The sequence below is a fragment of the Meleagris gallopavo genome, chromosome 16 (genome assembly GCF_905368555.1).
Source record: "Meleagris gallopavo chromosome 16, MGAL_WU_HG_1.1, whole genome shotgun sequence".
Taxonomy (NCBI): Eukaryota; Metazoa; Chordata; class Aves; order Galliformes; family Phasianidae; genus Meleagris; species Meleagris gallopavo.
In genome coordinates, this window is record NC_139419.1 from 3,794,386 (window position 1) to 3,820,085 (window position 25,700).

At 43.5% G+C, this 25,700-nt stretch overlaps 1 protein-coding gene across 10 annotated transcripts in view; it reads left to right on the top strand.

The window, feature by feature from the left end:
• Positions 1-25,700, top strand: part of SDK1 (sidekick cell adhesion molecule 1) — a 362,240-nt gene that overhangs the window by 303,222 nt on the left and 33,318 nt on the right. For 7 of the 10 annotated variants that reach the window (XM_085237875.1, XM_085237877.1, XM_085237878.1 and 4 more), the window contains 6 exons: positions 591-792; positions 3,024-3,127; positions 4,830-4,900; positions 9,205-9,340; positions 11,169-11,228; positions 13,161-13,262. In XM_085237875.1, coding sequence (XP_085094001.1) covers positions 591-792; positions 3,024-3,127; positions 4,830-4,900; positions 9,205-9,340; positions 11,169-11,228; positions 13,161-13,262 — 675 coding nt within the window. Of the gene's footprint in view, positions 1-590; positions 793-3,023; positions 3,128-4,829; positions 4,901-9,204; positions 9,341-11,168; positions 11,229-13,160; positions 13,263-17,785; positions 18,327-25,700 lie in introns of those variants that run through there. The other 3 variants (XM_085237882.1, XM_085237883.1, XM_085237879.1) reach the window with 3 other exon arrangements.

Consider the following 25,700-nt stretch of genomic DNA (forward strand, 5'->3'; position numbering starts at 1 on the left):
CTGATCTTTGCCAGAGATATGGTGCTGGAGTTTGGGATGGGCCATAAGTTGTGCACTTGAACACTGCCACACACCAGCCTGTTCCAGCCCATTTCATTCTCTTCTTCATGCCCTGACAAGGGAGGAGCTGGTGGAAGAGAATGCCACGTGGCACACAGCACACGGTCCCCTGGTACCCAGCAGTAAGCAAGGGTTAAAAAGTGAACCAGCTTACAGGCACGTTCTGCCAAGGAACTGTTGCAGCTGGAAGCACACCTGGGTTTCATTAAAGACTTATCTGGTTTGCTTGGCTGATGATCCTAACAGTTCTTCTCAACCTGCCAGGTTAAGATCCTTGCGAGTTTGAAATCTGCTGGTAGAAGGGTGTAGGTTCAGTGATGACCTTTCACACTGGGAAATAAGAATGTGTTTTACTGCTCATCTTTGCAGCAGAAGGTAAAAGAGTGGAGATGGCTTTTATACTTCACGGGACAGATCCAAAAGTTCAATCTCCTGTGACATTACCACTGTGGAAATCCAATTATGCTGTCACGTTTTATATTAGCTTGAATAGCCTCTCAAGGCAGTACCACACTGTGGTTCAATTGCAGAGCGCCCGGCCCCCCCCCAGCAGCTGACCACCCCCCAGTCCGACGTGTCGTCGCGGAGCCTGCAGTTGCATTGGGTCCCTGGAAGTGATGGATCGTCACCCATACGATATTTTACAGTCCAAGTGCGAGAGCTGCCCGATGGAGACTGGCAAACCTACTCGTCTTCCATCAGCCACGAGGCAACGTCCTGCATTATTGAGAGGTACCATGTGATCCCAGCCTGGCATAGAAATTCCTGCACTTTCCACTTAGGGCAGATGCTGGCCAAAGCAGGCATCACTCAGGGTCAGTCTTCTGGGGGGAGGCAGGTTAAGGGAGCGTCACTGATTCCATTTTGGAGTTGGTGTTACAGCAGCTGAGAGATCCACAGAAGGTCATGCAATAAATCTAATTACAGCTGAATTGCAATGCATCTTTCTGAGGCCCTTCCTGAAAGCTCTGCATGGAAAATAACACTACTCAGGCTAAACCAAATGTAACTATGCAGTACTCTGCAAAGCACAGCTAGTGAAAAATCCTTTCAGTAGTGGCTCATGCTAAAATTTACTCTCGGTGCTGCATTACAATTATCTCTGTATAAGCTTTTCCAGATGAAATAAGAAACATTTTTATCTGTACTTTCCATACTGAAGTTTATAGATAGCATCAGAATGTCTAAACTTTGTTATTCAGACTTCATTATCTCCTCAGCAGTTCTGTTGTAATTAAAGTCCTTGTAACATCCACAAAAGCAATTGAGTGTCTATGAGGAGGTTCTTGTTTTGCTGTCCATTTACTCTATTGACCAGCTAGTACAAATCAGATTATCTCTAAAAGGCCACGAGCTTTTGCAGAATACACTATTCAGAGCATTCAGATTCAGATTTCTCAGCTCTGTTATAAAAACATCAGTGGTGTGACATATGGCTGCTCTCTCTCCTCATGTGCCAAAAGATACGAATATGTTGGGATCATTTGGTCTGACTGCACAGAAAAAAAAGAAAACTTGACAATCATATTATAAATATAAACCTGATTCATTAACCCTGCAAGTATTATATCCTTCATGAATTATACCCAGTATTTTTCCAGTCAAAACCTCTAAAATCAAGGAGACCAGCTGAGTCCTTTTGGCTTGTTAGCATTACTGAGAAGATCTCTATTTCAAGAAAGATGGTCCGAGTTATTGAAGTTGCTGTCTATAAGTAACAGTGTTCTAGTAGGGTGGCACTGCTGAAAGCGTTCCTCTTCCCCTATGGCTAAAAGCATTTTCCTTGAATGTCCAGGAAAGCACTGTGTGTGTGATGCTAGAGCGCTGCCCATCAGAATGCATTATCCCTCGATATTTAATCATTCCTTACAAGTAGCTTTACTTGGGTTGTAGTCAGTGTTACATCTGCCAGCTGGTGGCTAGACACTTCCAATTAATCAGATAAATCCCCCATAACTTACAGCTCTGCACTGCTTGTCTCTGCCTGTGAACTAAAGGCAGCCTCCCCCGCACCGCCCTGCCAAGCCACGCCAGAAGGATCTTTGCTAAGGTTATGTCAGCTGGAAATCGCTCTGTGCATATCTTAAAGCACTGCATTGATAAAAAGAGCTGCAGGGAACCTGTTGTTACTGACTTTATTAAATAATCCAGGTAATAACATTAATTTAAGATTCAGGAGGAATAAAATGCACTGATCGTACAGCATGCTCCAGAGGATTAGTCAGAAGGTGGTGGTGTGAATTCTGGAGCCTGCTGCATCCTGACTCACTGCTGGCCCGGCCACGTCACCGACGTCCTCTGTGCCTGTCCTGATCTGTGCAGCAGGGATGTTTGGAGGATGTCTCTGACAAAGCTTCTGCTTTGCCACAAAAGCCAGTTTTTGCATCCCCATGCAGCACAGCAGTCAGAGGTTGCTCTATGGGCTGCATCTTACTGGCTGTTTTTATGGATTCAGCTATGAGTCCTAGAACCTTAGACAGTTGGGTGGGAACGGGTCTTAAAGATCAGAGAATCCCTGAATGGTTGGGGTGAAAAGGACCTCATAGCCCCACAGCCCCACCCCTGTTTGGGCTGACTGCCCCCCCACCAGGCTGCCCAAGGCCCATCCATGGCCTCGGGCACCTCCAAGGATGGGGTAACCACAGCTCTGGGCAGCAGTGCCAGCGCCTCACCACCCTCTGAGTAAACCATTTCCCCCTCACATCTAATCTAAACCTCCCCTTTTCTAGTTTAGAACAATTCCCCCTTGTTCTATCATTCTGAGAAGATGCTGATGGCAGTGAAGGCGCAAACAGCACCACTTCATGGTGACCTCTGAGGTGATATTGGTAAGGGAAGCCGTTCCAATGGCTTTTTTTGCCAGTGGGCAGGCTCCCCATCTGTAGAGGTCGAGGCTCATTAGGAAGCAGTTTATGACAGCGCATGGAGATTTCACCCCTTGGCCTCACTTTTCCATCCCACAGCTTGAACCCGTTCACCTCTTACAAGCTGCGTGTGAAAGCGACCAACGACATCGGGGACAGCGACTTCAGTGCCGAGACGGAGGCAGTGACAACGCTGCAGGATGGTGAGGATGGGGTGGGGACACACTGCCATGGGATGGGTGCTTGGATGCGCCCCTGGATCCACTGCAGTGTGTTTTCTGCTGTGACCAGAGTAAAAATTCCAACATCAAGTGTGGGTTTGTTCCTAGGAGATTGATAACAGGTAGTAATGAGATTGGGTTGAATTAATAGCAGGCAGCCTTAAGTGTCCTGCTGTGCACTCTGAATGAATCATACTTTCAGGAGTCTCCAAATGGAATTAAACTCCTTTTGATTGGCTTCCAAACTCTGCACTAACCATTATCTTTGCAGAAATTGAATAATTTACAAGAGATCATTAAAAATAAATGTAGTACCACGCATACATTTGAAGAAGTTTCTTCAATTGTTTTCACTCACAATCCACATCAGTCTGCAATACAGCAAAATTGTTGAGGTATAAGTAAGAAAGAGCACCAGGCTGCTGAAAACATGAGCATTTAATCCCGCAGATCAGGACTAATAAACTGTGAATGACATTGACAAGGCTTTTATTTTTAGCCTTAGAGATCAGCTTCTAATTCCTTGATTGTAGAAAGGCACTGCTTGAATGCAGAAGTAGCTCCAATGTCTTGAATGGGACTACCAGAGGGAAAAAGAACTCTGCAAAGTGTGACAAAGGATCTGTATTTACCCTTGGACCGGGAAATAGGGTAATATTGGGACACACTTCTATATACAGTGCTCAGAATTAGTGTTTAATATGGCACAAGGAGTGACCGGTAACTCTGAGATATGAAAATAGAAAAGAATTTTGCCAAAGAATGTTTAAAGAATGTGATCTTGAAATTACAAGACCAGAAGGCAGAGCTCAGGAGTATCCTGTTTTAAACAAGACCCTGTGTAGTGCTTGAAGAAAAGATGTGCCTAGCAGCCTCTTAAGGCATTTCAGCTCTCCAGCTTCCCAAACAATAGCTGCTGTATGGTGCAGGCTGTAACCTGTACTGGTGAGGCAATACTGACTCAGTGTTTTGGAATTTAAAATTTCTTTTTCAGTTCTCTTTGAATTTAGCTACCGTGAATCCAGAGTTGTGCTTGGCCTCCTCACAATGCAAGAGGGAAACCCTCTGAAAGCTTCTCACCTCCTTAACAAACTCTGAACATTTATTCTGCTGAGCAAACCTGGAGCTGCCACCAGAGCATTGCGCCGCAGAGGGCTGTCAGCTCCTGATAAGCATTCCCTCCTTTGTACTTGAACTGCTGGAGAGTGTGCAGATGTGTTACAGGCCATAAGCACAGGAATGGGTTAATCCATGGTAAATCAAGTTGTCCTGATTGAAATAATCTGTGAATACATGACTCCCAAAAGCAGTGGGCTTGCCCCAGCTGTGCCACAAATGCCATGGAAAATTTGGGAGCAATTTGCTCACACTTTACAGCATGCATTCAGCTGGTTTAACTTCCTGGTGAATTTGTGTCCTACTGCTTATGAGCGGCTGCTGTTATCAGCTTTCCCCAGGATTATGCTCTGAGCTTTTCTCACATTCCTCCTCAAGTTGCCAAGGCCACAGGTAGAGCAGGGATGAGTGAGAAGCATCTGGCTTCTGCTTGGGTTGCAATATTCAGATCCCTGGCACTGCTTTTGAGACCCATCACATAGGAACTGGGATGGAAGATTTTGGTGAATTAACTTCCCATTTCTCTCCTGTTGTCTAACTGCTTTGGTTACTTCTTTTCCTCCTCCAGTTCCTGATGAGCCCCCCGGTTCTGTGCTGGTCACTCCCCACACCACTTCGTCTGTCCTTGTGCAGTGGCAGGTAGGTAAAATAAAAAATCATGATGTGTCTCATTGGCATTGATTTGTTGGCCTTAATGGCTCATTGCAATGGCTGTTTTTCTGGAGCTGGAAGGAGTGTGGTAAAGTTGAAGGACTGCCGTTTACTTCCTTGTTTTCCTGATCTGCGCATTTATTTCAGTGATGGAAATTTCTGGCTGTTGCCTTTGCTTTGTGCCCCATGAAGGAAAGCTTGAGAGGGAAGAGTTTCTGCCAAGATGCCTGAGATTACAGCTTGTACAGATTCACCTATCCTCTTATTGATATCAGTAGAGGTGCATCTTTACACTGAAAGCATTTACTGGTGTGTAGCATTGGCAGAGATCAGGTAATCAGAAGCTGTGTTGTTCACATTGTGCATTGCCTCCTTCAGCTGCTGAAGTAATCAGAGGTGTATGCTGTGCCCGAGATCCTGTTCATACCTTTGAAGAGCTCCACATGCTCTGTTGGCTCTTTGAGGACTAAAAAACTAAGATTTCTTCAAAGAAAAGAAAAGCAAGTTCCAGCTCTCTGTAATATCTCCAAGTTGGATATGAAAGTATTCGTGCCGAGTCTGCATTATATACACACATTTCCTGTGCCTTCCTTTATCTTCCCATCCAAAACTGGCCTCCTGGGATATGTTGGAACATTCTGTGACCCACTGCCTGAGGCTTCTTTTTGTGGAGTAAGCATTAAGAGAGGGAACCCAGTGGGATACTGCACGTTAACCATAACCTGCTCTGGAAAGCCTCTGCCCACCCTGCTCCCAAGATGATGTCCCATGCACACAGTAAAGATAGCTTTGGACAGATTGTATTATAGTGAAAAATGTGCCTAACGTGTTTACAGTACAGATGGGGCTCCGTGCATGTTGGAAAAAATATATGTATGAGGGTCTGTTCATTGCTGTGCAGCAGCACTTTAAAAATACGCCTGGCTGTACTGAGGGGATGCTGGCCCAAGTTTACGCAGCTTAACGCTACGTAACATCATTGCTTACAGCATGTTGAGCAAATAGAAGACATGCTGAACAGTTTCACCAAAGGAGTTATGGAAAGACATAAATCTGTTGCCCCACCTCCAAATAAAGCCCACGGTGAAGGAAAAGGTATAGGGAAGGCAACAAGGAGGAAGTGAGGCACAGCGTACCGTGGAAATAAACGTTCCCTCAATTGACTGATTATTGGTGTGTAGTTAATGTGAAATAGGTGGTTGTTTAGGTAATTGGATGCTTTTTATTTCATGAAAATGAAATGGGGTTGTTGTGCCAGAGTCATCTCGAGGGAGTTGTGGGCGATTATATGTCATTACTACATGTATATTAATAGATCCCAGTAATTCAGCCGCACTGTATTTTTCAAATAAACAAAAATCTTCAAGTCCCGCAATAGCCTCCAATTAAGAAGTTGTTTCACAGCAGTGTTTAAGAAATAATGTAAACTGAAAACAGCAGTCAAGCTAAATGGGAGAGTAGATTTCCAAGCAAAGCTAAATTTTTAACTTTGAGCTGTGTTAATAATTCACGGAACAAACTCTAGATGCACTATCTGTGCTTTCAGCTGCTTGGTCCAATCAGTCCATTATTTTTAAATTTAAAGTAGGGGGAAAATAAGTAATTTTCATTGAGGTCTGCTCTATCAATAATGCAAGGTTATTTCAGATGTTCTGGAGGATAGTTAATATCAGGATTATGTATGTTCTGCTTCTGCCATAGAGACAGCAATTACTCAAACTTACGTTGTTTTCTTTCTTCTTCCAAGAGCACAAAACTTACCCGTGTTTCTCTTACCCGTGTACAATGTTATGGGCTGCCACTCATAATCATTTTACCTGTTTCAGCAGATCCCTCAGGCCTCCATACAAAACCCTAAATAATCCATTACATCAAAAGCAGTGTTCTGCCCGCCAGAGACAGATAGGAAGGGGAAGACCTGACCTTTTAGCAGAGTACCCTTTTCAGGAAAGAAACATCGTTTCTGTGGCAAGGAGAAAGACAGATTTCAAGCCATTTATTTTCTGAGCTTTCCTCCTAAATTTGAAGAAGAGGAAAAATGGAGAATCACATGGAAGTGTAAGAAAACAGTGCTCAGTATCAACCAATCAGTGTTATACCACAATGAGGAATGGAGCTCTGTCTGCTATCAGCTGTGTGGCAGAGTAAGGAGGAACAGCTTCAGTAGTGTTTTCCATTTAAGAGTGTAAGATTTCCACTTCCAACTCTTGTGTTGTTTTTTTTTTAATTAAAAAAAAAGAAATAGTGCTACATAAGATTGTAATAAATAATATCTCATCTGCATCTTGCAGAGGAGAACATTTTGAGTCATGGAAAAAGCTGTCATTTCCTTGGGTCTGTTTGTTTAGTCCCTTGCTTAAGGGATCTGGCCTGTGGCTAGAAAAGGCTGAGAGTGGTGAGGTGCTGGAACAGCTGCCCAGAGAGGCTGTGGATGCCCCGTTCCTAGAGGTGTTCAAGGCCAGGTTGGATGGGGCTCTTGGCAGCCTGGTCTGGTATTAAATGTGGAGGTTGGTGGCCCTACATGCGGCAAGGGGGCTGGAGCTTGATGATCCTTGAGTCACTTCCAACCCAACCCCTTTTATGATTCTGTGATTCTGTGACAAGAGGTTGATTTATTTACCTTGTAGAATGGGGTCTGGGAGGGAATATAGTTGCTCTTTTTAAAATACAGCCTAGGAATAAAGACCCCACAAGCAGAAGAACAATGTAATCCAAAAGGCGATATTAGCAGAGGATCAAATGGTTATAGACTCACTATGAATTATTTAGATGAGAAATTTAATGAAGGTTTCTAACCAGCCGAGTAGTGGAGTAGCTTTCCAAAGAAATCCTGGGAAGCAGAAAAAATGGCTCGTTTTCTGGTGGAGCTTTCACTGTGAAAAGGACTTTGAATTGTTTTCTGAGGGCCCAACTTGAAGGTTCTCAATTTCACAATCTTGTGTTCCTAGGTCAGTCTGTAATGCTAAGCAATAATGAGAGACAGCCAAAGCTTCTGCAAAGGATGGAGTACTATAATCAGTATGAAACATCATGATGGAGCAGGGCAAAGAAAGCAAGGCGCTTGGAATTTTCAGATTGCTTTCAGCAGGTTTCAGGCAGGACAACCACAAAAGAAGCAGGCTTCTTCCAGGAGCATTGTCTTGGTAGCTTGGTAGTTTTCATAAACCCTGGATCACATACTTTTCTTTTTTGACTCCCCTGAACTACAGTCTTTCTATTTAATTCTTTAGTCCTTACCCAAAGAAAAATCTTTTACATGCAATGAACCAGGACCACCCTCTTTCTTTCTTCTTTTGTAAGGAAGCAATGGAAGATTCTTGTCATTTCAGGAAGCAGAGTCAGGTTATTACCAAATATCTGCCTCCTTTCTTGTAAAAATATGCTTTTGACTTTCTTCATTAGAATTACATGTGGTATTACCTTATGCTGTGATACGGAGTATCACTCTAGTGGTTAATTTTTTAATGATGGACTGAAGATTTCTGCAGTAAAGTTCTCAAAACTGCTAGGAATCTTTCTGGATTAAAAGCAAGGTCATCATTAAAATCCTTTTCATTTATCCTTTCAGCCCCTTAAGTTTCGGTACAAGAATCTTTAGAAGATAAATGGCTCAGGGCATCTTTTCTTCTCCACAGTTCGTAGCCTGCATTAGATTCATGAAAGTCATTTTTTCCCAAACATGAAGAATCCCTTTGCTTGTCTTTATTGAAGGAAGCCATTCAGACAGAAAATTCCTTTCAGTGTACAGATTGTACGTCTGTACCTGAAGGAAGATGTGAGGGGCTGCTGAAGAATCCTTTGGATGTCTTTGAGCATCTAGTAGCATGTTGCAGAGGAACAAAGCATGTATTTGGGCCAGCTCAATGCCATACATCCATCCTCTATTGCTCCAAGCTGCTATGGAGGAGATCTGGGTTTTCCCATGGGCCTCAACCAATGCAACACACAGGAGTTCATCTTGCTGTGCTTCCTCTCTGAAGCCTCTCTGGCAGTTATTTTCATCATCCTAACGAACCACAGAATGGTTCGTTACTTTTCAAATGGCTCTTGGTTACTCTAACGGTAAATATTGTTAAATGAAGAATGCTCTATGAACATCCATCCACTGAGGACATTGTCTGTGACAAAATAATTCACTTTTGTCATTTCCAAAGCGAAACACTGGTTTGCTGTGTTGGTGACCATCAGCGTGCATTTTCAGTAATCTGTTATTTATATTCTGCATCCCACAAATTTGTGCTAGTTACCACGCTCATCCTAACGAGAATATTCTTCACGTGAACATTTTTCAGCCACCCAAAGCAGAGAGTCTGAACGGGCTGCTGTTGGGGTACCGGATCTACTACAGGGAGCTGGATTACGATGCCGGGTCTGCAACCGAATCCAAAGCTGTCAGGAACCCCTCAGCTTTAAGAGCTGAGCTCACACGTAAGCCTGTGTTTTGGATGCTTATCATATCCCTGAATGTCTTTATACCAGACGCTATGTGCACTCCTACCTATGGAAAGAACGCACCATTATGCCCAAAGTGCTGGAGATAATTTAGATTTCACCCAGTCAAGGTGAAGATGCTGGAAAATGCTAATAGCCTCTGTCTGATCAGCATCGCTTGTAATGGTGCACTCTAATCTGTGCCAGCGTGCTTGAATCGATGTTCTGTCCTCCATGTCCCCTCTGATTTCCTGCTTTCTGCCATCTCCACAATTACCCCGATAGACATTTTCTGCCATCAGACAAAAAGGAGAGAGATTTCATTTTCCTCAGCTTGCTATTTTCTATTAGTTTTTATAATTGACATTTTGTTTTTCTTTTTGCAGTAGAGGAAAACAGCTGAAGAGAAATCTTAAATAGCACTTGTAAAATTTTGAAGTGCTTGTCCTTATTTTGGAATAAAACAGCAAAAATGAGCAAGAAGGTGCATGCTTGCTCTGGTGGTTGCTGGGATTTTTTTTGGAAGGAAGGTAGAGAGGGAAGGGAATAATAGAAAAAAATGAAAAATGCTTAGACAAAGGATAGAAAGGAAGAATAGGCAGAATAAGGTGATGGGAGGTAAAGATGTGAGTGCTCAGTAGCCCTACAGATACGGCTCAGCAATGAAAGGTGCTCACAGCAGGACCGACTTTAGTCCTGTTTGATGAGTGGAATATTCAGAGTAAGACGAGAGTCTATGAGCAGCAGAATATGCCAAGACTACTTTAATGTCCTACATCATCTCCCATGTTTCTCTGAATCCATAAACATGGTTTCTATAAAAGCAAGAATACACATTCTTGTGTGAATGTGGGAAAGGTGAATGTATTAATGTAGCATCAGCATCCATCTGTGATTCCATTTTCATTGTCAGACCTGAATGAGGGCTCTGGGAGCACAGAGGTTAAACCAGAGCAGACGTGTACAGCTCCTCCAGGTGCAGGCATGCACAAGATTTTTTTTGCAGGCAGAAGCTGAATGATGAGCTGTGTATCTCATCATAAAGTAATGACTTTGGATGCTCTCTAGTCTTGTAAGCTGGGAAGCTTGTAATACCTACTGGTTTCCTCTCTTCCCTCTTCTTGCTGGCCCTGCAGCAATGCTGCTAATGGCTGTATAGTAGAAAACACCTTGCTCTGCTTCTCCAGGGAAACAAGAGGGGGAAAAAAGGGTCAGAGACAAGTATTATAAGAGAAATATCCCTCTTTCTCCTCATAATACGACAGTTCTCACCTCAGTGCACCCTTGTTCCTCACTGACCTGCAGTTTTACACTGCTTAACATATTACTGCGGTTCGTTCACAGCAGGAATGTTGAATTCTGTAAGTGAAACTGTGGGAAATCTAACATACATTTAAAGAAACGGGTCCTATCGTACTGTAAGTGTTTGCTCTTTGTGGCCCATGTTCCAAGTCTTTATCCTGCAGCTCTCCATGTTTCAAATTTTGCTTGTTGAGACATAAGAATGCTATACAGTGTTTAATTTCTCCCCTAGAAACTGTTTCCTTTGCACTCATTTATTCTGTTTAATCTAAGAGTCAGAACATTTCTGTATTGCATATTTGTGTGATTCTCTGTTTGAGGAGGAAATGAAAAAACCCGTGTGAGTGAGATGCTTTTGATGTGTTACAAGAGTGATGTGGTTTTATTGCCCTTCAAGGTATAGTCCTAAAGCTCAAACTGTGTGTGTGTGCTGCATCATTTGCCTCTGTCTCTGCTGTACATCATTTGCAATAACTGTTTCCTTGCACTGTAACAAGCTTTCTGCTTTGCTTACCCTGAATAGCCCAAAGCAGCTTCAAGACAGTGAACAGCAGCTCTGCATTAACGACGTATGAATTAACACGTAAGTGCACATTGCCTTTAGATGAGACTCTTTGTAATGGTTCAAAATACAATACAGGCAAGCTCCTCCAGTTGTCTTCAGCAGATCTGGCAGAAATCAACACAAATTAATGATTCTGGTTTCCGGAGTTCCTTTTTCTTTAAGCCTTTGCTTTCTCTACATCAATAGACATTGATGATGCAAGTAGGTAGTGGTTGTAAAATTGTGGCTGCTGGGAAGGTAAAACATTGTTGACTGTAACAACCCAGCATTGCTGATGCTAAATGAATTTTGATTTGCTTGCTACGTATTTTGCAGTCCATCTGAGTTTAGCAGTATCACATCATTAGCCCTACGATTCAAGCATTGCAATACTGGAGCATTCCTTAGAGTATGAGGCCAATTTAGAGAGGGCCCAATGAATTTATATGCATCTCCAGAGGTGTTTTCAATTGGAAATGAATAAAATAGCATTCGACAGAGTTAAAAGGCAAGTTGCTTTGTGGTGATGATGGTTCACTAGATAGGTTTTGCCCAAGGCTTTTGAATCACAGATTGTGCTGGGCTAAAAAAAAAGAAGCCCTATCCCCACTGAAACTTGCATGCATGAACTCTCATATGTTCCATTTTCTTCCACATCCAGTTAACACTAAAATCTCCCTTGTGGCTTTTCATGGCAGCAATTAAACTTTCTCTGTACCAGCTGCCTAGTACTGAAATTCTAATCAAGAGCCATATATCTTACTTTTTTTTTTTAATATTTATTAATGGACTGGCAAAAAGTTAGTGATATATTGGATATCATTTACTCTATACCCGAGAATAGGAAACGAGGCTGAACTGAGTCAGACGTAGGAGCAAGGCACTTGTAAATATTTCCATGGAAGTAAAACTTGAAGAACCAGCATGATTAGAGTTATTGAACCTCACCAAACCGATAGCATTCTGTCAGCCTCAGAGAGAAAGGTACAATGTGATTCATAGATAACAGAGAAAATTATTGGCAAAGGGAAAAATTTGTACCTCTGGCCATGCATGTCTTAATCAATTCTGAGCTCATTTAAATACAGCGATTTATGTTATTGACCTCTTTCTTACTTTAATTTCACTTTTAAATATTTTAGATGATAAATATTTCTGTTAGAATTGATTCTTCCATCATAGAAAGGCAAAGTCCAAGACTGCTCAGTTGCTGCCTTCCCAGTGACACCGACATGGTTCTAATCCATCCCCATTTACATCTATTAATTGCCCCCATACCATTGGGTTTTCTTGCTTTTTTGTCACACTGCTTTTATTCTCCTACCTCATCTGTAGATAGTTTCTATGTCAGCTAATAAATTGGTTCTGTGATGGCCAAATGGAACCCACACTTCAAATTCTCCTTTCTCTTTGTGATTGATGTGTTCATGTTGAGGGAGAAAGATATGCATGCAGTACTTTGAATGGGACTACAGCTTCCCTGCTGCAGGTTGTCCTCTGGATCCTGTCACATTGCAGTGACATTCTCAAGCCATGCAGCTGCCAAATGACCCCTGGATGGAAGTCTCTGGGGTTAGGCAAAGGCTTGAAGCTGTGTTCATTCCTACCAGTAGAGATCAAAGTGAGCCCACGTGTTCAGCATTCAAAGTCCCATCTTTTCCCTGTCATCAGGAATGACCCAGAGGTATTCCCCTAGCTAGTTAATCATCGGGGTGATCCTTCTTACTGGAGTGACACAGTGAAAATACTGGAAAATTCTGTCATCTCGTAGCAAAGATCTTTCATAATTGTGCAGACCCTACTGTGATGAATGTGTTGAGGAAGGGTAGAAGTAGATAGGACACCACTGCACTGTTCTAAGGCAGTATTTCATTGAGAGAAGTGTGATGATGAAGAAGCAATGGAGACTAGGACAGGTCAATACTGTAATATACTATGAATAATAATGTGTAATATAATTTACATTTTCAGAGTTGAAGAAATACAAGAGATATGAAGTGTTAATGACAGCATATAATGTCATTGGTGAGAGCCCTACCAGCACACCAGTGGAAGTGTTTGTGGGTGAAGCAGGTAGGTAAAACAGGCTTATATATTTTTTTAGTGTCAACAAGTTCTGGTATTCTTCAAATATTGGGAAAGGACTTGATCATTATCACTATCAGTTTTCTGTAGCATCCTCTCCTGGAATAGGCTGGCACCAATAGCTTCTTGCCTTTTCAAAGCCAGTTGGTCTACAGGAATAAGGGAAGAAGGTGCATTTGAAAGAAAAAAGAGAAAATCCTTTTTTGGAGTTGCAGGAGGATGACTGTTCATACCAAATTAGCTTGAGGGAAAAATTGACTCAAGTTAAAGAAGTAGAAAGTAGAGCATAGGAAAGCCACAAGGGAAAAGAAACAAAACTACAAAACAAGGGAGACTTGGGAAGCTGGTACTTTTATTTTATTGCTGTCTGTGTAGAGACATTGTCTGTGCACCACATCTTGCTGTATTTTTATGCTCTTGAAGTCAAGAAGATATTGTGTCCAGTTTATTGCTAGCTCTGGAGCCGCAGATGAAGATTACTCTCAAGAACATGCAGACTTCTACCTCTGCATCACGTGCAGAAGCTGTGGTGCAGTGTCACTACTCACGCTGCCACTTACTATGGATGTAGTGCATGAATTCAGGCTGTATTTATGAAGTGTAACTTGCCGATCAATTTTAAATCCCTCCATTGGAAGGCCGGAGGCAGACATCAGGACAAGCGAGTTAAGTAGGCTCTCCTCTGAATGCTTTGTGAAACAAGTGATTTGGCGGAGCAGAGATAACCTGCAGCTGAGCCTGTTCCTCTGTAAGGCTCCAGTGGAGGACTGGAATAGCTGATGCTGATGTCTTCCTCCTCAGCCCGGTGGCGATGCAGGATTTACGGTGACCCCAGCTGGAGAGAGGCTGGCACTGAAATGGCTGTTAGTTATGGTATCAATTTCTGCAGCAACATCTTTTGAAGCTTAGAAAAAGAATAGGCAACATGCTCCCTCCTGTTGTTCAGTCTGCTGCTGGGAACAGATCTGATTGCACTTTTGTTCTTCTGTCTCAAGGCTAAGATGTAAAAGTTAGCAAACTCAGTGCTAATACAATTTATTGTCATTCACTGAAGATTCTATTGCTCAAAACTAAGTAAAGCCCACTTTTTTTTTTAGTACTGCTTAACCTTTGCATTTCATATAACGTATGACATTCACTATCTTTCTTTGAAAACGTCATAAATTAATCAGGGTAGCGTGGTTCGGAGACAGCTGGCAATACCTACATGTTTTCTAGTTTGCTGCTGCTCCAATGTCTTTCTGTAACTGCAGCAAAGGAAGCCCCTGTAGTGGAGCCAACTGTATCTGACTTTAAAATAGATTTTTGTTTCAGAACAAAATATCTCCCTGCTGCAAACTGAGCCAACAACTGCATTTCTACACATGTACAGAGCATGGAAAATCAGATGGGGAGAAGAAAGAGGTGGTGGTGCCCATGTATGTTAACCAGACAGCACTTCATCTTCATTGCAGCTCAGACAGGGAACAGGGCAATGGAGGAGGCCAAACTTGGGATGAAACCAGGCTGCCCAGGGAGTGGTGGGGTCACCATCCCTGGAGGTGTTCAAGAACTGCTGAGATGTGGCACTGAGGGACCTGGTTTTGTGTCACAGTGGGGATGGGTCAACAGTTGGACTTTGGTGGTCTCAGAGGTCGTTTCCAACCTGAATTATTCTAAGGCTTTCTTGCACAGGCAGAGGTGGTGTTTTTGGGGGTTGTAACATGACTCAGTGTAGTTTTTAGGGATCCTGGCTCTACCTCCTGTTAGGGACAGTCTGGGTTCACGCAGTAGAAGTGATGAACATAGGATCTTCCTGCAGATTTTCACACTTGTAGTGTGAAGTTATTATGCTTTGTTATATAACTGCTCTTCCACCTCCGGAGCTGGCTGTGATTTATACTGTGAGCAAAGTGATTGGAGCTGGTGCTGCAATTTAGGTTTTAAATTGATTTGTGACACTTTTGAGTTGAAGTGTGCTGTGGAAATGCAAGTTTTTGTTGTTATTGTTTGCTTGATGTTCTTACCCATGGTAGAGTCGGATAAATAGCAAGCTGGAAAAAATGGGTCCACTTAGCTTTGATGATGGGACACCCATGTAAATAGTAGAGAAAACCTTGGCAGTAAACAAAAACCACTGACAGCATGAGCATAGCACTGAACACAAAGTGACTGAAGCGGACCAGTCCCCAGCCTGAAGGATAATTTATGTCCAAGTACTGCTAAATGGTGCTTCGTTGTGCTGTAAGGGTCTCAGTAATTCTAGCAGGTGAAAGAAGATTCCTTGCAGTTGTAAAAAGGAATATATAGCACACATCTTTGTGGAAATGTGGTGGTTTTAGTTATAAGAATGCTTTAGGTAACATTTCAGAGGAAATACCCATTTCTGTGCAGTCTGCCATGTTTTGTACAGCATGAAGCATCAAGAAATCATATTGATGGTTGGTGTGCCATGTGGGATGGGAGCAGCAAACAGCACAGTCAGATAAACAGTGCAGGAGGACAAGCATCTCAAGCCTTTCCTTTGCTCTTGTGCTCTCCCCTGTGAGACCTGAAAATGTTCCTATCATCGTATCTGGATTTTTACAATACAAACTCAAGTAGACAATGAGTCGTACCCAAGGCAGCATCCCAGGTGTCCAGCTCTCATGGGCTTGGGTCAAGGACAAGTAGAGATTCCTGGCACAAGTAACACGGTTGATATGCCAGGTGACTTAAGGGGATGGATGCAGGCAGATTTGGGTTTGGTTTGGTTGGCATTTTTTGTAGAAGGTGGAGCAAAACTTTTTTCTCGTAGGGCCAGTTTTGTCCCATCCACTGAAACAGCCCAGTAAAGCTTTTATGTCTGCATGTTTGCAGACTTCTCTGGTGTGGAGAATAAACCATCCCTATCCTGTACTGATTAGTCTGAGTGGAGCCAGCACTTCCCTCACCTGCCTTGAGCCCCTGCATCCCTCTCCTATGTGGAGGAGATCCGTGGAACATTGCCTGTTTAAATCTGGCTGCCCTGCTCATTAGAGAACCATGTGCATCTCCTGACAAACAGCAAAATAAAAATAATAATTAAAAAAAAAAATTGAAAGTTACCACTTGCAGCAATGAGAAGGGAGCTGCAGCCCCTCAGCAAGTCCTTCTCGCCTGGTTAATTCATTGAGCAGTTCAGCTGTCAGGGACTCCGGCTTTGATTGGGAAGGCAGAAAGAAGCTGTGCTGATCATCATCCTGGCCCTAAATGCAGCTGCTACCAGAGGTGCTGTTCTGCTTGACTGAAATTAAGGTTCTGTTAGAGCAGCCCCTACATCAAGAGCATTATTCTACTGGGTCGCTGTCGCTGTCTGATTGTGCCGTGGGCTCTGGAGTTCAGGGTAGTCCACCACCTGCATTTTAATTAAACAGAAAGCACAGGTTTGGGGCAAGCATGCTTCACTTAATTTGGGCTGGTGAATAAAATGGGTGGTGGCAATACAAATCCTGTGCTAACGAGCCTGCAGCATCCAGTGCTTTTCTCATATACTGCAAAGCTGTTCTGGATGAAAAATAATGGAATTCATAATTTCTTCCAGCAGCTGCTGCTGGAGGAGAGCGTGTGTGTATAGAGAGGAGGTAGCAGAAGGGGTGAAGTGCTCTGAGAGACACTTGCCTTTAAATAGGTTGTAAGTCCATTTGTCTGAAGAGGGAGTGATGTGTGTCATTATAACTGACGGTGGCATTGGTGACCTTCAGAATTCACAGGAACTGATGAGGCTGGTTTGTTGTTGTTGTTGTTCTCTTTAATAATGATCTCTCAGAGCCCATTCTGCAAAGGGAAGGGGAAGGAACAAAACACTGGCAGACAGAGATCCACTCCTTAGAAGTCCTCCACTGAAAAGCTGCTGTGGTTGCTAACATCGTCTTTCAGGAAAGCAGGTTTCATGCACATCTCGCTTTCATCAGAGTGAAACCTCAGCTTAGAAGGGGGCAGGGCTGTGACAGAGAGTTGAGCTTCTCTTCTCTTATCCTATACAAATACTTGAATTTATGCCTTGGTGCAGAGCTCACAGAGGCCAAAGCGAATATTCCTCTTCCTGCTGTTATCACAATTATTTCCATCTGCCCACAGCTCCACAGCTGTTCCTGGAGCTCCCAAAGTTAGTTTTGTACAGCCACACCTGGAGCAAGGATGGAGGCTCAGCCCTGCAGTTGTGCTTGGAGTTGCCAGTGTTTTAACAGTCAAGGAGCAGAAACTATCTGGAAAGCTCCAAGACCAAAAGTAGTGATTTTGAATTGAGAAAGAGAATACAAAATAGGAGCCATGCTAAGGAGAGGCAAGCCTCACAGGGAAGCAGTGACCAACGTCCTTTTGTGAGCTGCTTCTAGCAAAGAATTCATGTCACTTCCAAGCTGGTTGGTTGTGTTCAGGCAATGCCTTTCTGTCTCTCCTGCTAATGCTGGGGAAGGCCGTCGGAACAAGGCTGCTTTGTCTTTGAGTGTTTTTGTTTCTTTCTGCGGGTTTTATGTGCTCGCTATATGTGTAACCTCACCTCCCTGTTGTAGGTTGCTTTGTGGAGAAGGGAGACCCTCAGCACTACCTCGGGCCCCCCTTTCCTGTAGCATGGAACTGTTTCTCCTTCTCTGCCCGCAATGGAGCTGAGAAGATGCTGCGCAGAGAAGTCCCCCGTGCCTCCTTGTTAACAACCTACAAGAGGAATGACAACATTTCAACACATTCAAGCTGGCAGCCTCAATCAGACTGCTGCGGCCCTTTGGCTGTTTTCTCCTATCTGTCTGGGACACACGTGCCCTGTCCCTCCGTGGCTGGCTGTGCCTATGCAGATAGCTGTGTGTCGCTGCTGGCACGGCTGGAAGAGCTGGGTGGGCATTTCCATCCCAGCCCCCACTGGAGAAGGGCAGAGAAGGATTGTTGTGGCCATTTCGCACTGCAGTAGTCTAAAACCTGTCAGCCGAGGGACGGCATCTTCCCTTGATAAACAAAAGGGGAGGGAGGAAGGCAAGGGAAACTAGTACAATAAATCATAGGCTTCATTTTCTCCCACTTTAAATAAAGGGGTTGACCTCCCATGGCATCTTAACAGCATTACACCTGTGATACATTAAAATATTTACTTTTCAGTGGTTGACTCTTCTAAACATCAGCAAAAGGCCGCTTTTGGGGGATGGCTGGCTGTTTCAAACATAGATTTTCTTTTTTCCCTTAACTTCAATGTAAAGAATCTGCTGAGCTGTTGCAATAAACAGGAATGCCCTACTCTGGGCGTGATGCTGGGTTTTTGTCCTGTCCCCAGTGCCCTTCTCCTTAAGACATGAGTTCTCCACTGAGCTTGGAGTTAAAGATCCAAGCCAAGTTCACCAAACATATACTGAAAAAAAACCAGAGTAAAGTCAGAGCAGAGCGAGGAAGGAAAACTATAGGAAGATGATGGGGTGAAAAAAAAAAAAAAATGAAGAGACCTTTCCCACTCCAAACAGAAAATAAGCCTCTTTTTGGCTTCTCTTGCACTGCTGTAAGCCATTATGGCTACATCTCATGTGTCCCAACAGCACTCCCTTTCAGAGAGCCACTGAGTAGACCACATCACCGTTTCAAGGTGGATTTTAAACTCCAGACTCACTTTATACATGGTTTCCATGTGGGGCTTGATTGCAGCAAGTCCAGTGTGGATTTGCTGTTCCCATCAATTCAGCTCCACTGGTGGTAATAGCAGTATAGATAGCACTCAGTCGCATTATCTAATCCTGCAGGGCTATGACAGAACAGTAAAAAATAACAAACTAAAGTGTGCCTACATTAGAGCATTAGTCGTTGCTTGTTACTGGTGGAGCTGCACTGCTGGGGAATTATGGACATGAATTTTCTGGATAGACCTGAGCTCCCTTTCCTATTCCAACTGATTATTTTCAAAGGGTAATTTTAAGTTCTTAATTTGTTTATAGATGAGCACAAAGGTTTCATAATTAAACTTCCAAATGTGGTAACTTAGCTCAGTAGCTGATCTTATAATGGTAAAACAGAAAGTAACTGTGCCAGTGTGAGTCTGTGGAAGAAGTGTCCTTAATGTCAACATGTCAAAAAGACATCCCTGCAGCTCTCTGGAGACTGAAATCTAATGTCAAGGCAGAAAGAAGCAAAGTCTAAGTGAGAGCCGTACTGCTGTCAAAGCAAGTTATTCTGCCATGGAGGAAAAGGAATTTTAAGCGAATGCATTGGAAAGCAGTGTCCAGATTGAGACATAGATTTGATGGGCTTATTTGACATCTTTAATTCTCCATTGACTATCCAGAAGCTCCCTAAAATGATTTGCAATGTTTTCATGCTGCAAGTAAAAGCTGAATGTGCGCCTCATTAACAGCTCATTAAGTTGTTAATATTGGTCATAAGCAGCCTTTGGTACAGCACAATGCTTTATACAGTGCATCAGCTCCTGCTTAGCCCTGGTTTAATTGCCTCTTTTTATCACATCTCAGTGTAGGAAAGATGTTTCCGTCCAAGCAAAAACTAAAATCAGATGTTGATCATCTGAGCTTCCTTACCTCTTCCACTGCTCTTACTGTTGTGGGTGGTGTGGGACTGCCATTGTCATGCGATGTTTTGCCCAAATGATGAACTTTTGTCTCAAACCCCAACAATTTCATGTCGATTTTCAGCACTGACCATAGCCTGAGACAGACAACCATCCATTCTCAGCTTCACCATCTGGACTCTCGCCTTTGTTCTGCAGTTGGTGCAAGCAGCAGTGGGAGTGGTAGGACAAATGGGCGGCTGGTGGTTCTGCTGCAGTGTTCCATGGCCCGTGAAGAGCTTGATGTGGGGGCATCCCTGCACAGAGGGCAGAGGGATGGAAAGCCTGATCGTGTATGCAAAGCCTGACTGCGCTAGCAGCAGAGCTACTCCATTAAAAGCAAAGAAATTAACCTTCCTTTCGAAAACATGAGCCATCAGTAGTAAAGTAAAATGGACCATAAATCGCCCTGGTAAGGAAGTGGGGAAGCCCCAGGTTGATAACTTACATTCAAGCAGGCTGGAGCTGGAGTATTTTTGACTAAAGGATATTTGCAGCCAAATCTGTGCTCTTTCTAATTGCACAGTCCTGCTCTGCTTGTTTTTCTTCATCCTGGGATATGTGAGCAAAATGTCATAGGCTTTTCTTTACAGGTCTCAGTTCCTGTGGCGTTGCCTCCTCTGCTCAGCTTTGCTGTGAAGCCAACTGTGGAGAAACACAGTTGGTTTTCTTTTCTGACATCTGTTTGCTGTACCCGTCGTCAATCATGGCACTGGAGGTGTTTCAGGTTGCCTGTTGTGGATGGAAAGCATAAAAAGTTGCAATTTTTAGTATGAATTAGCAATAATTCTAAAACACGATGGCCACAGCAATCCAGATGTCTGCAGCATAAAACAGACAGCAGAAATGAATTCACAGGCACTATAACTGCAAAATAAGCGAGGAGAAAACTTTCACTCCAAAGCATAGATGTAAATTTAGACTCTCACTCCCCAGGACCATGAGATCACAGTCTTGCAGGGTGTCCCTGGGGTTGCCTGAGCTCTGCAATCTGTAATCCTAAATTAAACTCTCGTGGGGGTCAACTGCCCAGCTTACTTCAAAAACCGCAGTGAGAGGTTATCTCAGCGGCAGATCTCACCTGCTCAGATTGGCTTTTTGTGGTACAGTTTGTATTTGTATTTGGTATAAGGAAACCTGGTGAAGATTCACCCTAATTATTCGATACGCTCTAATGACGTTAGTGGAGGATAAGGAGTTGTTGGTGCTTATTAGGCTTCAGAAGGTCTTGCTGTTAGTGAATATTAAGAGGGTGCTTTTGTCTGCTGCCATGAACTTACAGTATTATGATATTAACACGTGGGATTAATACGTTATAATGAGAGGAATGTACCTGAAAACGGAGGAGGGCTCTTGGGAATCAGGGGGCCCAGGGAGGTGGTCTGAAGCAGGTAATGTTGCCCCTCTCCTGGACAGACTTCTTGAAAACTGAGAGCATTACTTGCTCATGCAGTGCTGCTCCCACTCCTGCTGCAGGTGAAAGAGGAGCTGGGCTGCTATCAAACACTTCAGCTCTTCACCACCTCATGTGTTACTCCTGGGAATGAATCCTGCACTCGTCAGAGCTGACGCTGCTCTCGCTCATAAAGCCTCAGCTGAGTTAGCTCCACTAGCTTTAGTGGAACTATCCCTAATTTACCTTGTAATGGAGAAGGGATTCCAGCTGTAGGTTCATACCTGTGTGTTTGTGCAGCTCGTGCTGCTCCTGCTCATGGGTCCGTCCCTGCTGGCTGCCTGTGTGTGAGCAGATCCTTGTTGATTCAGAAGAAATACAGAACAAAAGCCTGTTTTATTATTTTCCCCTCCCTGCTTTAACCACCTGTATGCCCTTTCCAGAAGCAGTCTTGCAGTTTTGTAAGAGCTTTACTTCTGGGTCAGGTGTTCTCAGCCTCATGATGGATAATCTCAGTATGCAATGTGATAGCCTATTTTAGGCTTTTATTAGCTAAATCAAACTGCAGCCTTCAGGTTCAAAATATGTAACTTGTTTACAGGTTCTATTTCACAGTACTATTTTGTGACATCCACCGTCGTTTAGGCATTGTAATGTGAGCACTCTAACTTCTTTACATCAGGTTGTATCTGCCTCAGGAACATCCTGGATTGCACATGGCTTGTTTGGAAAGCTGATCTCCATGTTAAAAGATTGGTAATCATAGCATTAGTGTTTTCACCATTGCACTGGTGAAGGAGAGGATGAGAATTACTTCTGTTTGATTCACTTGCCAGTTTATAAAGGTTCTTCATGAATAAGTCATATCCATAGAGATTTCCTCAGAACATGATTGCCTCCTTGGTTTGAAAAAATGGCATTGGCAGATCACCTCCTCTAGTCTGGGTCCATGAGTATCCATTTCTTTTATCCATGTCTTTGTTTCATTTCAATGTTTTTTTTCCAGTACGTGTGGTGAATGTGATCTCTCTTCCTTTAGCCACCTGCATCCCTCTCTGTACCTCTCCAGAAGGTGAGAATACACCTAGACAATACTGGAAAGCTGCCCAGCACTAAGCAGAGAACCTGGGCATGTTACCATTGGGTTTCAATAGCATCTGCTTTTATTTACAGTTTTTCATGACCTTAATACCCTTAAAAATGTGATGCGGTGTCTATCCCTTCTTTTCCACCGAGGTACATTTGTCTGTTTATCTTTCATTTTGGCTACAATTAGAATCCCCCTTCCATCAGCTTCCACAAGGGTGAGAAAGTTGTTTTTTAAGGTTGGTCTTATATCAGCTTCCACTGGTCCACGATACACTAGGAAATGTTCCCATTTCTCTGACTCTGATCTATGCAGTCTTGTAAAACAGTGTGTAATTCCACACCCTGAAGAAAGGGTTACTCCCTACTGGAGCCAGTCTGTTTCCAGCCATTCTCCCATAGAGGTTGGGCTTCTCCAAGGTAGAAGAGACCAGATTGCTCCTTTCCTCAGACTCTTGTCACATAGCAGGGTATCCAAACTGGTAAGAGGCAGAGTGCTGAGTTTTGGTGCCTGGGTAGGAGAGGTCCAATGACAGCAAACAGGGCTGTATTGGAGAATTAAGGGTGTCAGTATGCATGCTTTTGAATGTAGATCTGCCCATCTTACTGCTTCTGAAATACATCTGAGCAGCCCCACAACGTGCAGCCCTCGGAAAAAAAATGTGTGTACTTTCATCACAAAATGCAGCCTTGCTTAAAACAGCCAGAAATTGGTGGGAAACATCTTTTACGTTCTAAATATAGCTTGTACTGCCTTGTCACAGCGGAAAGCAGCTTCAGTTGCTGTTTTTGAAGCACAATTAAGTAATTGTTATTGAGCTAATCAGCATAGCTCACACAGCATTCCTGATGGCACGGAGCACTGCTGCACAGAGGAAGCATTCCTGCTCCCACCTTTCCTTCACAGACACTGTAAGAAAATGGCCAATAAGCACTGAATGCCTTTTCTCTCACACTGCTTTTCCTTGGTGGAAGGAATAACTGCAAACATCTGCAAATCCACCACTTTGTTCGTTTTGTTGGGAGAGACCATCCTCGCCTTTCTTCTTTAAGTCCAGACTGTGAGAAAATCTCTTGTGTTTGGCATTTCCCATTGTGCTAACCAGTCTCTGATATTTTATCTTGTGGCCTTCTGTTTGTTTTCTTGTGTCTGGCTTTTAATGCTCCGGGTAACAGTTGCTTACCTCTGCAAAGGGAGAAGGAGGGATGCTTTGTGTCCTGCTGCCAGGACAGAACCCATGCAGCAGGGATTGCAGTGGAATTTGGAAAGGGGTCAGTGGCCAGGATCACACAGACATCTGGACAGCAGAGCTGAGCCCAACGTGACATGGGAACCTGGATTGTCTGAGCCTTCTCCAGTCCTTTCCAGCTCAATTTTCCAGGGCTGTGTGTGCCAGGAACCTGTGTGTAAACCTGGGAGGTTCTGCATGTGCGTGCCTTAACTGTGAGCATATGCTGCACTGAATATTGCTCTGTCTTCCCTCTTGTTGCAGAGAGAAGGTAGATAAGATTACATCTGCTGTGCTAGAACATGCTGCAGCCAACCCTCCATTACAGTGTGCAGAAATACCGATTAGAAGCTTTTAGGCCTGGAGCTGTCTCTTTGTTCTGTGTTTATACAACACATTGTGCAATGAGATTCTGGCCTCTGGGTGCTAACACCAAAATGCAAATATATTGATTACCAGGGAATAAAGGCAGGCGCATTCACAAAAGCACGCTTTGATGAACTGGAGGGAAAAAGCTTGCTAGATAGAAAAGGATCAGAGGTCTTTACAGAAGAGGAATTTGCTTGGGATTGTTTGGGACTGTAGGATCAAGAGGATGCACAGAAAATCTTTGGTCTCTTTAACTGCATTTTTCTCCATGGTTGTAGTTTTTTTATGTTTAAATGGCATGAGTACCAGGGACATCATGTCCCAGACTTGTCTACGAATTCCCCAACATAATATTGGCATTTATAGAAATAATTAGAAAGTCGGTAGAGGAGAAACCTTTCACTAGCCAGAAATCTGAGCAGCTGTAAGAGCAGCAAGAAATGCTTCATAGAAAACAGCTATTAGGTTTACCTGATGAATCACAGGGATTTGTAGCCTACCTGTGCTACAGAGCATCGTGGCGACAGTCACTAAGAAAAGGAATAGTACTTTCATATTGATGAAAAGCTCTCGGTGTCACACAGCCCAGAGAGCAAATATCCCAGGCAAACAGCAGAAAAACTAAGGTGAACCTTCAGCAGAGCGTGGAGATTGGTGCAGAGCCACTGGGGATTTCAAGCACCTTCTCTTTAAAGGTTATAAGCATTTGCAAGCTCAAATTGTCTGCAGAGCGAGCAGAGGCACTCAGTTCCACTGAGAAATGAGGACAGTGATATATTTAAATGTGGATTTGGATGTGTAACTTTATCCACACACTCAGTTTTACTCTCTCTCATTCCATTCTCAGATAGATTCATCGTCTTTACACAACCTGCCATCATTCCAGCCCATAGTTGTTGTTGCTGTTGTTATTACTTTCACTAATTACTGCACAACCCGCTCAGGCTTTTCTCCTTCCTTTTTGACTGAGAGACTGTCAAGGAGACAATCTTAAAGGTGAATTGAGATCAGATAAGAAAAGAAATGTTTGCAAATATCTGCGTGAGATAACAAAGCGGGATACATGCAGGGAATTAGACTTCATGAATACATGCATTTTTTCAGGGAAAGTGAAATGCTTTCCACCTGCCAAGACCTGAATTTGGGCCCTCCGGGCTCCGTGTCACTCCTGCTGCAGCTGATAATGTCACTAACACCTGAAGCAGTGTGAGGTATGCGGCTTTAACCTTGCTTTTATATATTAGTGGTTTCAACAGCCATGAAAAAATAAAATCAGAGCTCAGTAATCTCAAACCGCATTCCTAGAAGGTAAAAGGCTTTTGAATTCGCATTTGAAATGCATTTCTTTTATTGGCATGTGCTGTCCACACGTTTGGCAAATGGCTCAGGGTTCCAAGCAGGTAAACTCTTCAGGGTTGTGTTTCGTTTTGTTTAAAGCATTGCATTTTACCCATGTGGGAACGTGTGCTGTGTGCTCAGAGCCACAGCCAGCGTGAGCAGCACAGTGCTGCTGTCCCTCACTGCCAACCTGTGCACGTCAGCCTTTGAAAGTTGAACAGAGGGACAGACTCACGGGGCACAAAACCAAACACAATTTGCATCTCGTTGAGGCTCTGAGGTGCTGAAATGCCTTTTTCACGCAGTCTATCATTTTTTATTTTTCCCCTCCCATCAAATTTTCCACCTCCGCGCCAGCAAAAGTGCAGCTCCAGCAGTGCGGGTGTCAGTGGAGAGTGATCACTGGCACTTTTTAACCACTGTGTTTCTTAGACATGCTCTATATAAAGGATTTGAGGAAAAGATGGTGTTTTTTG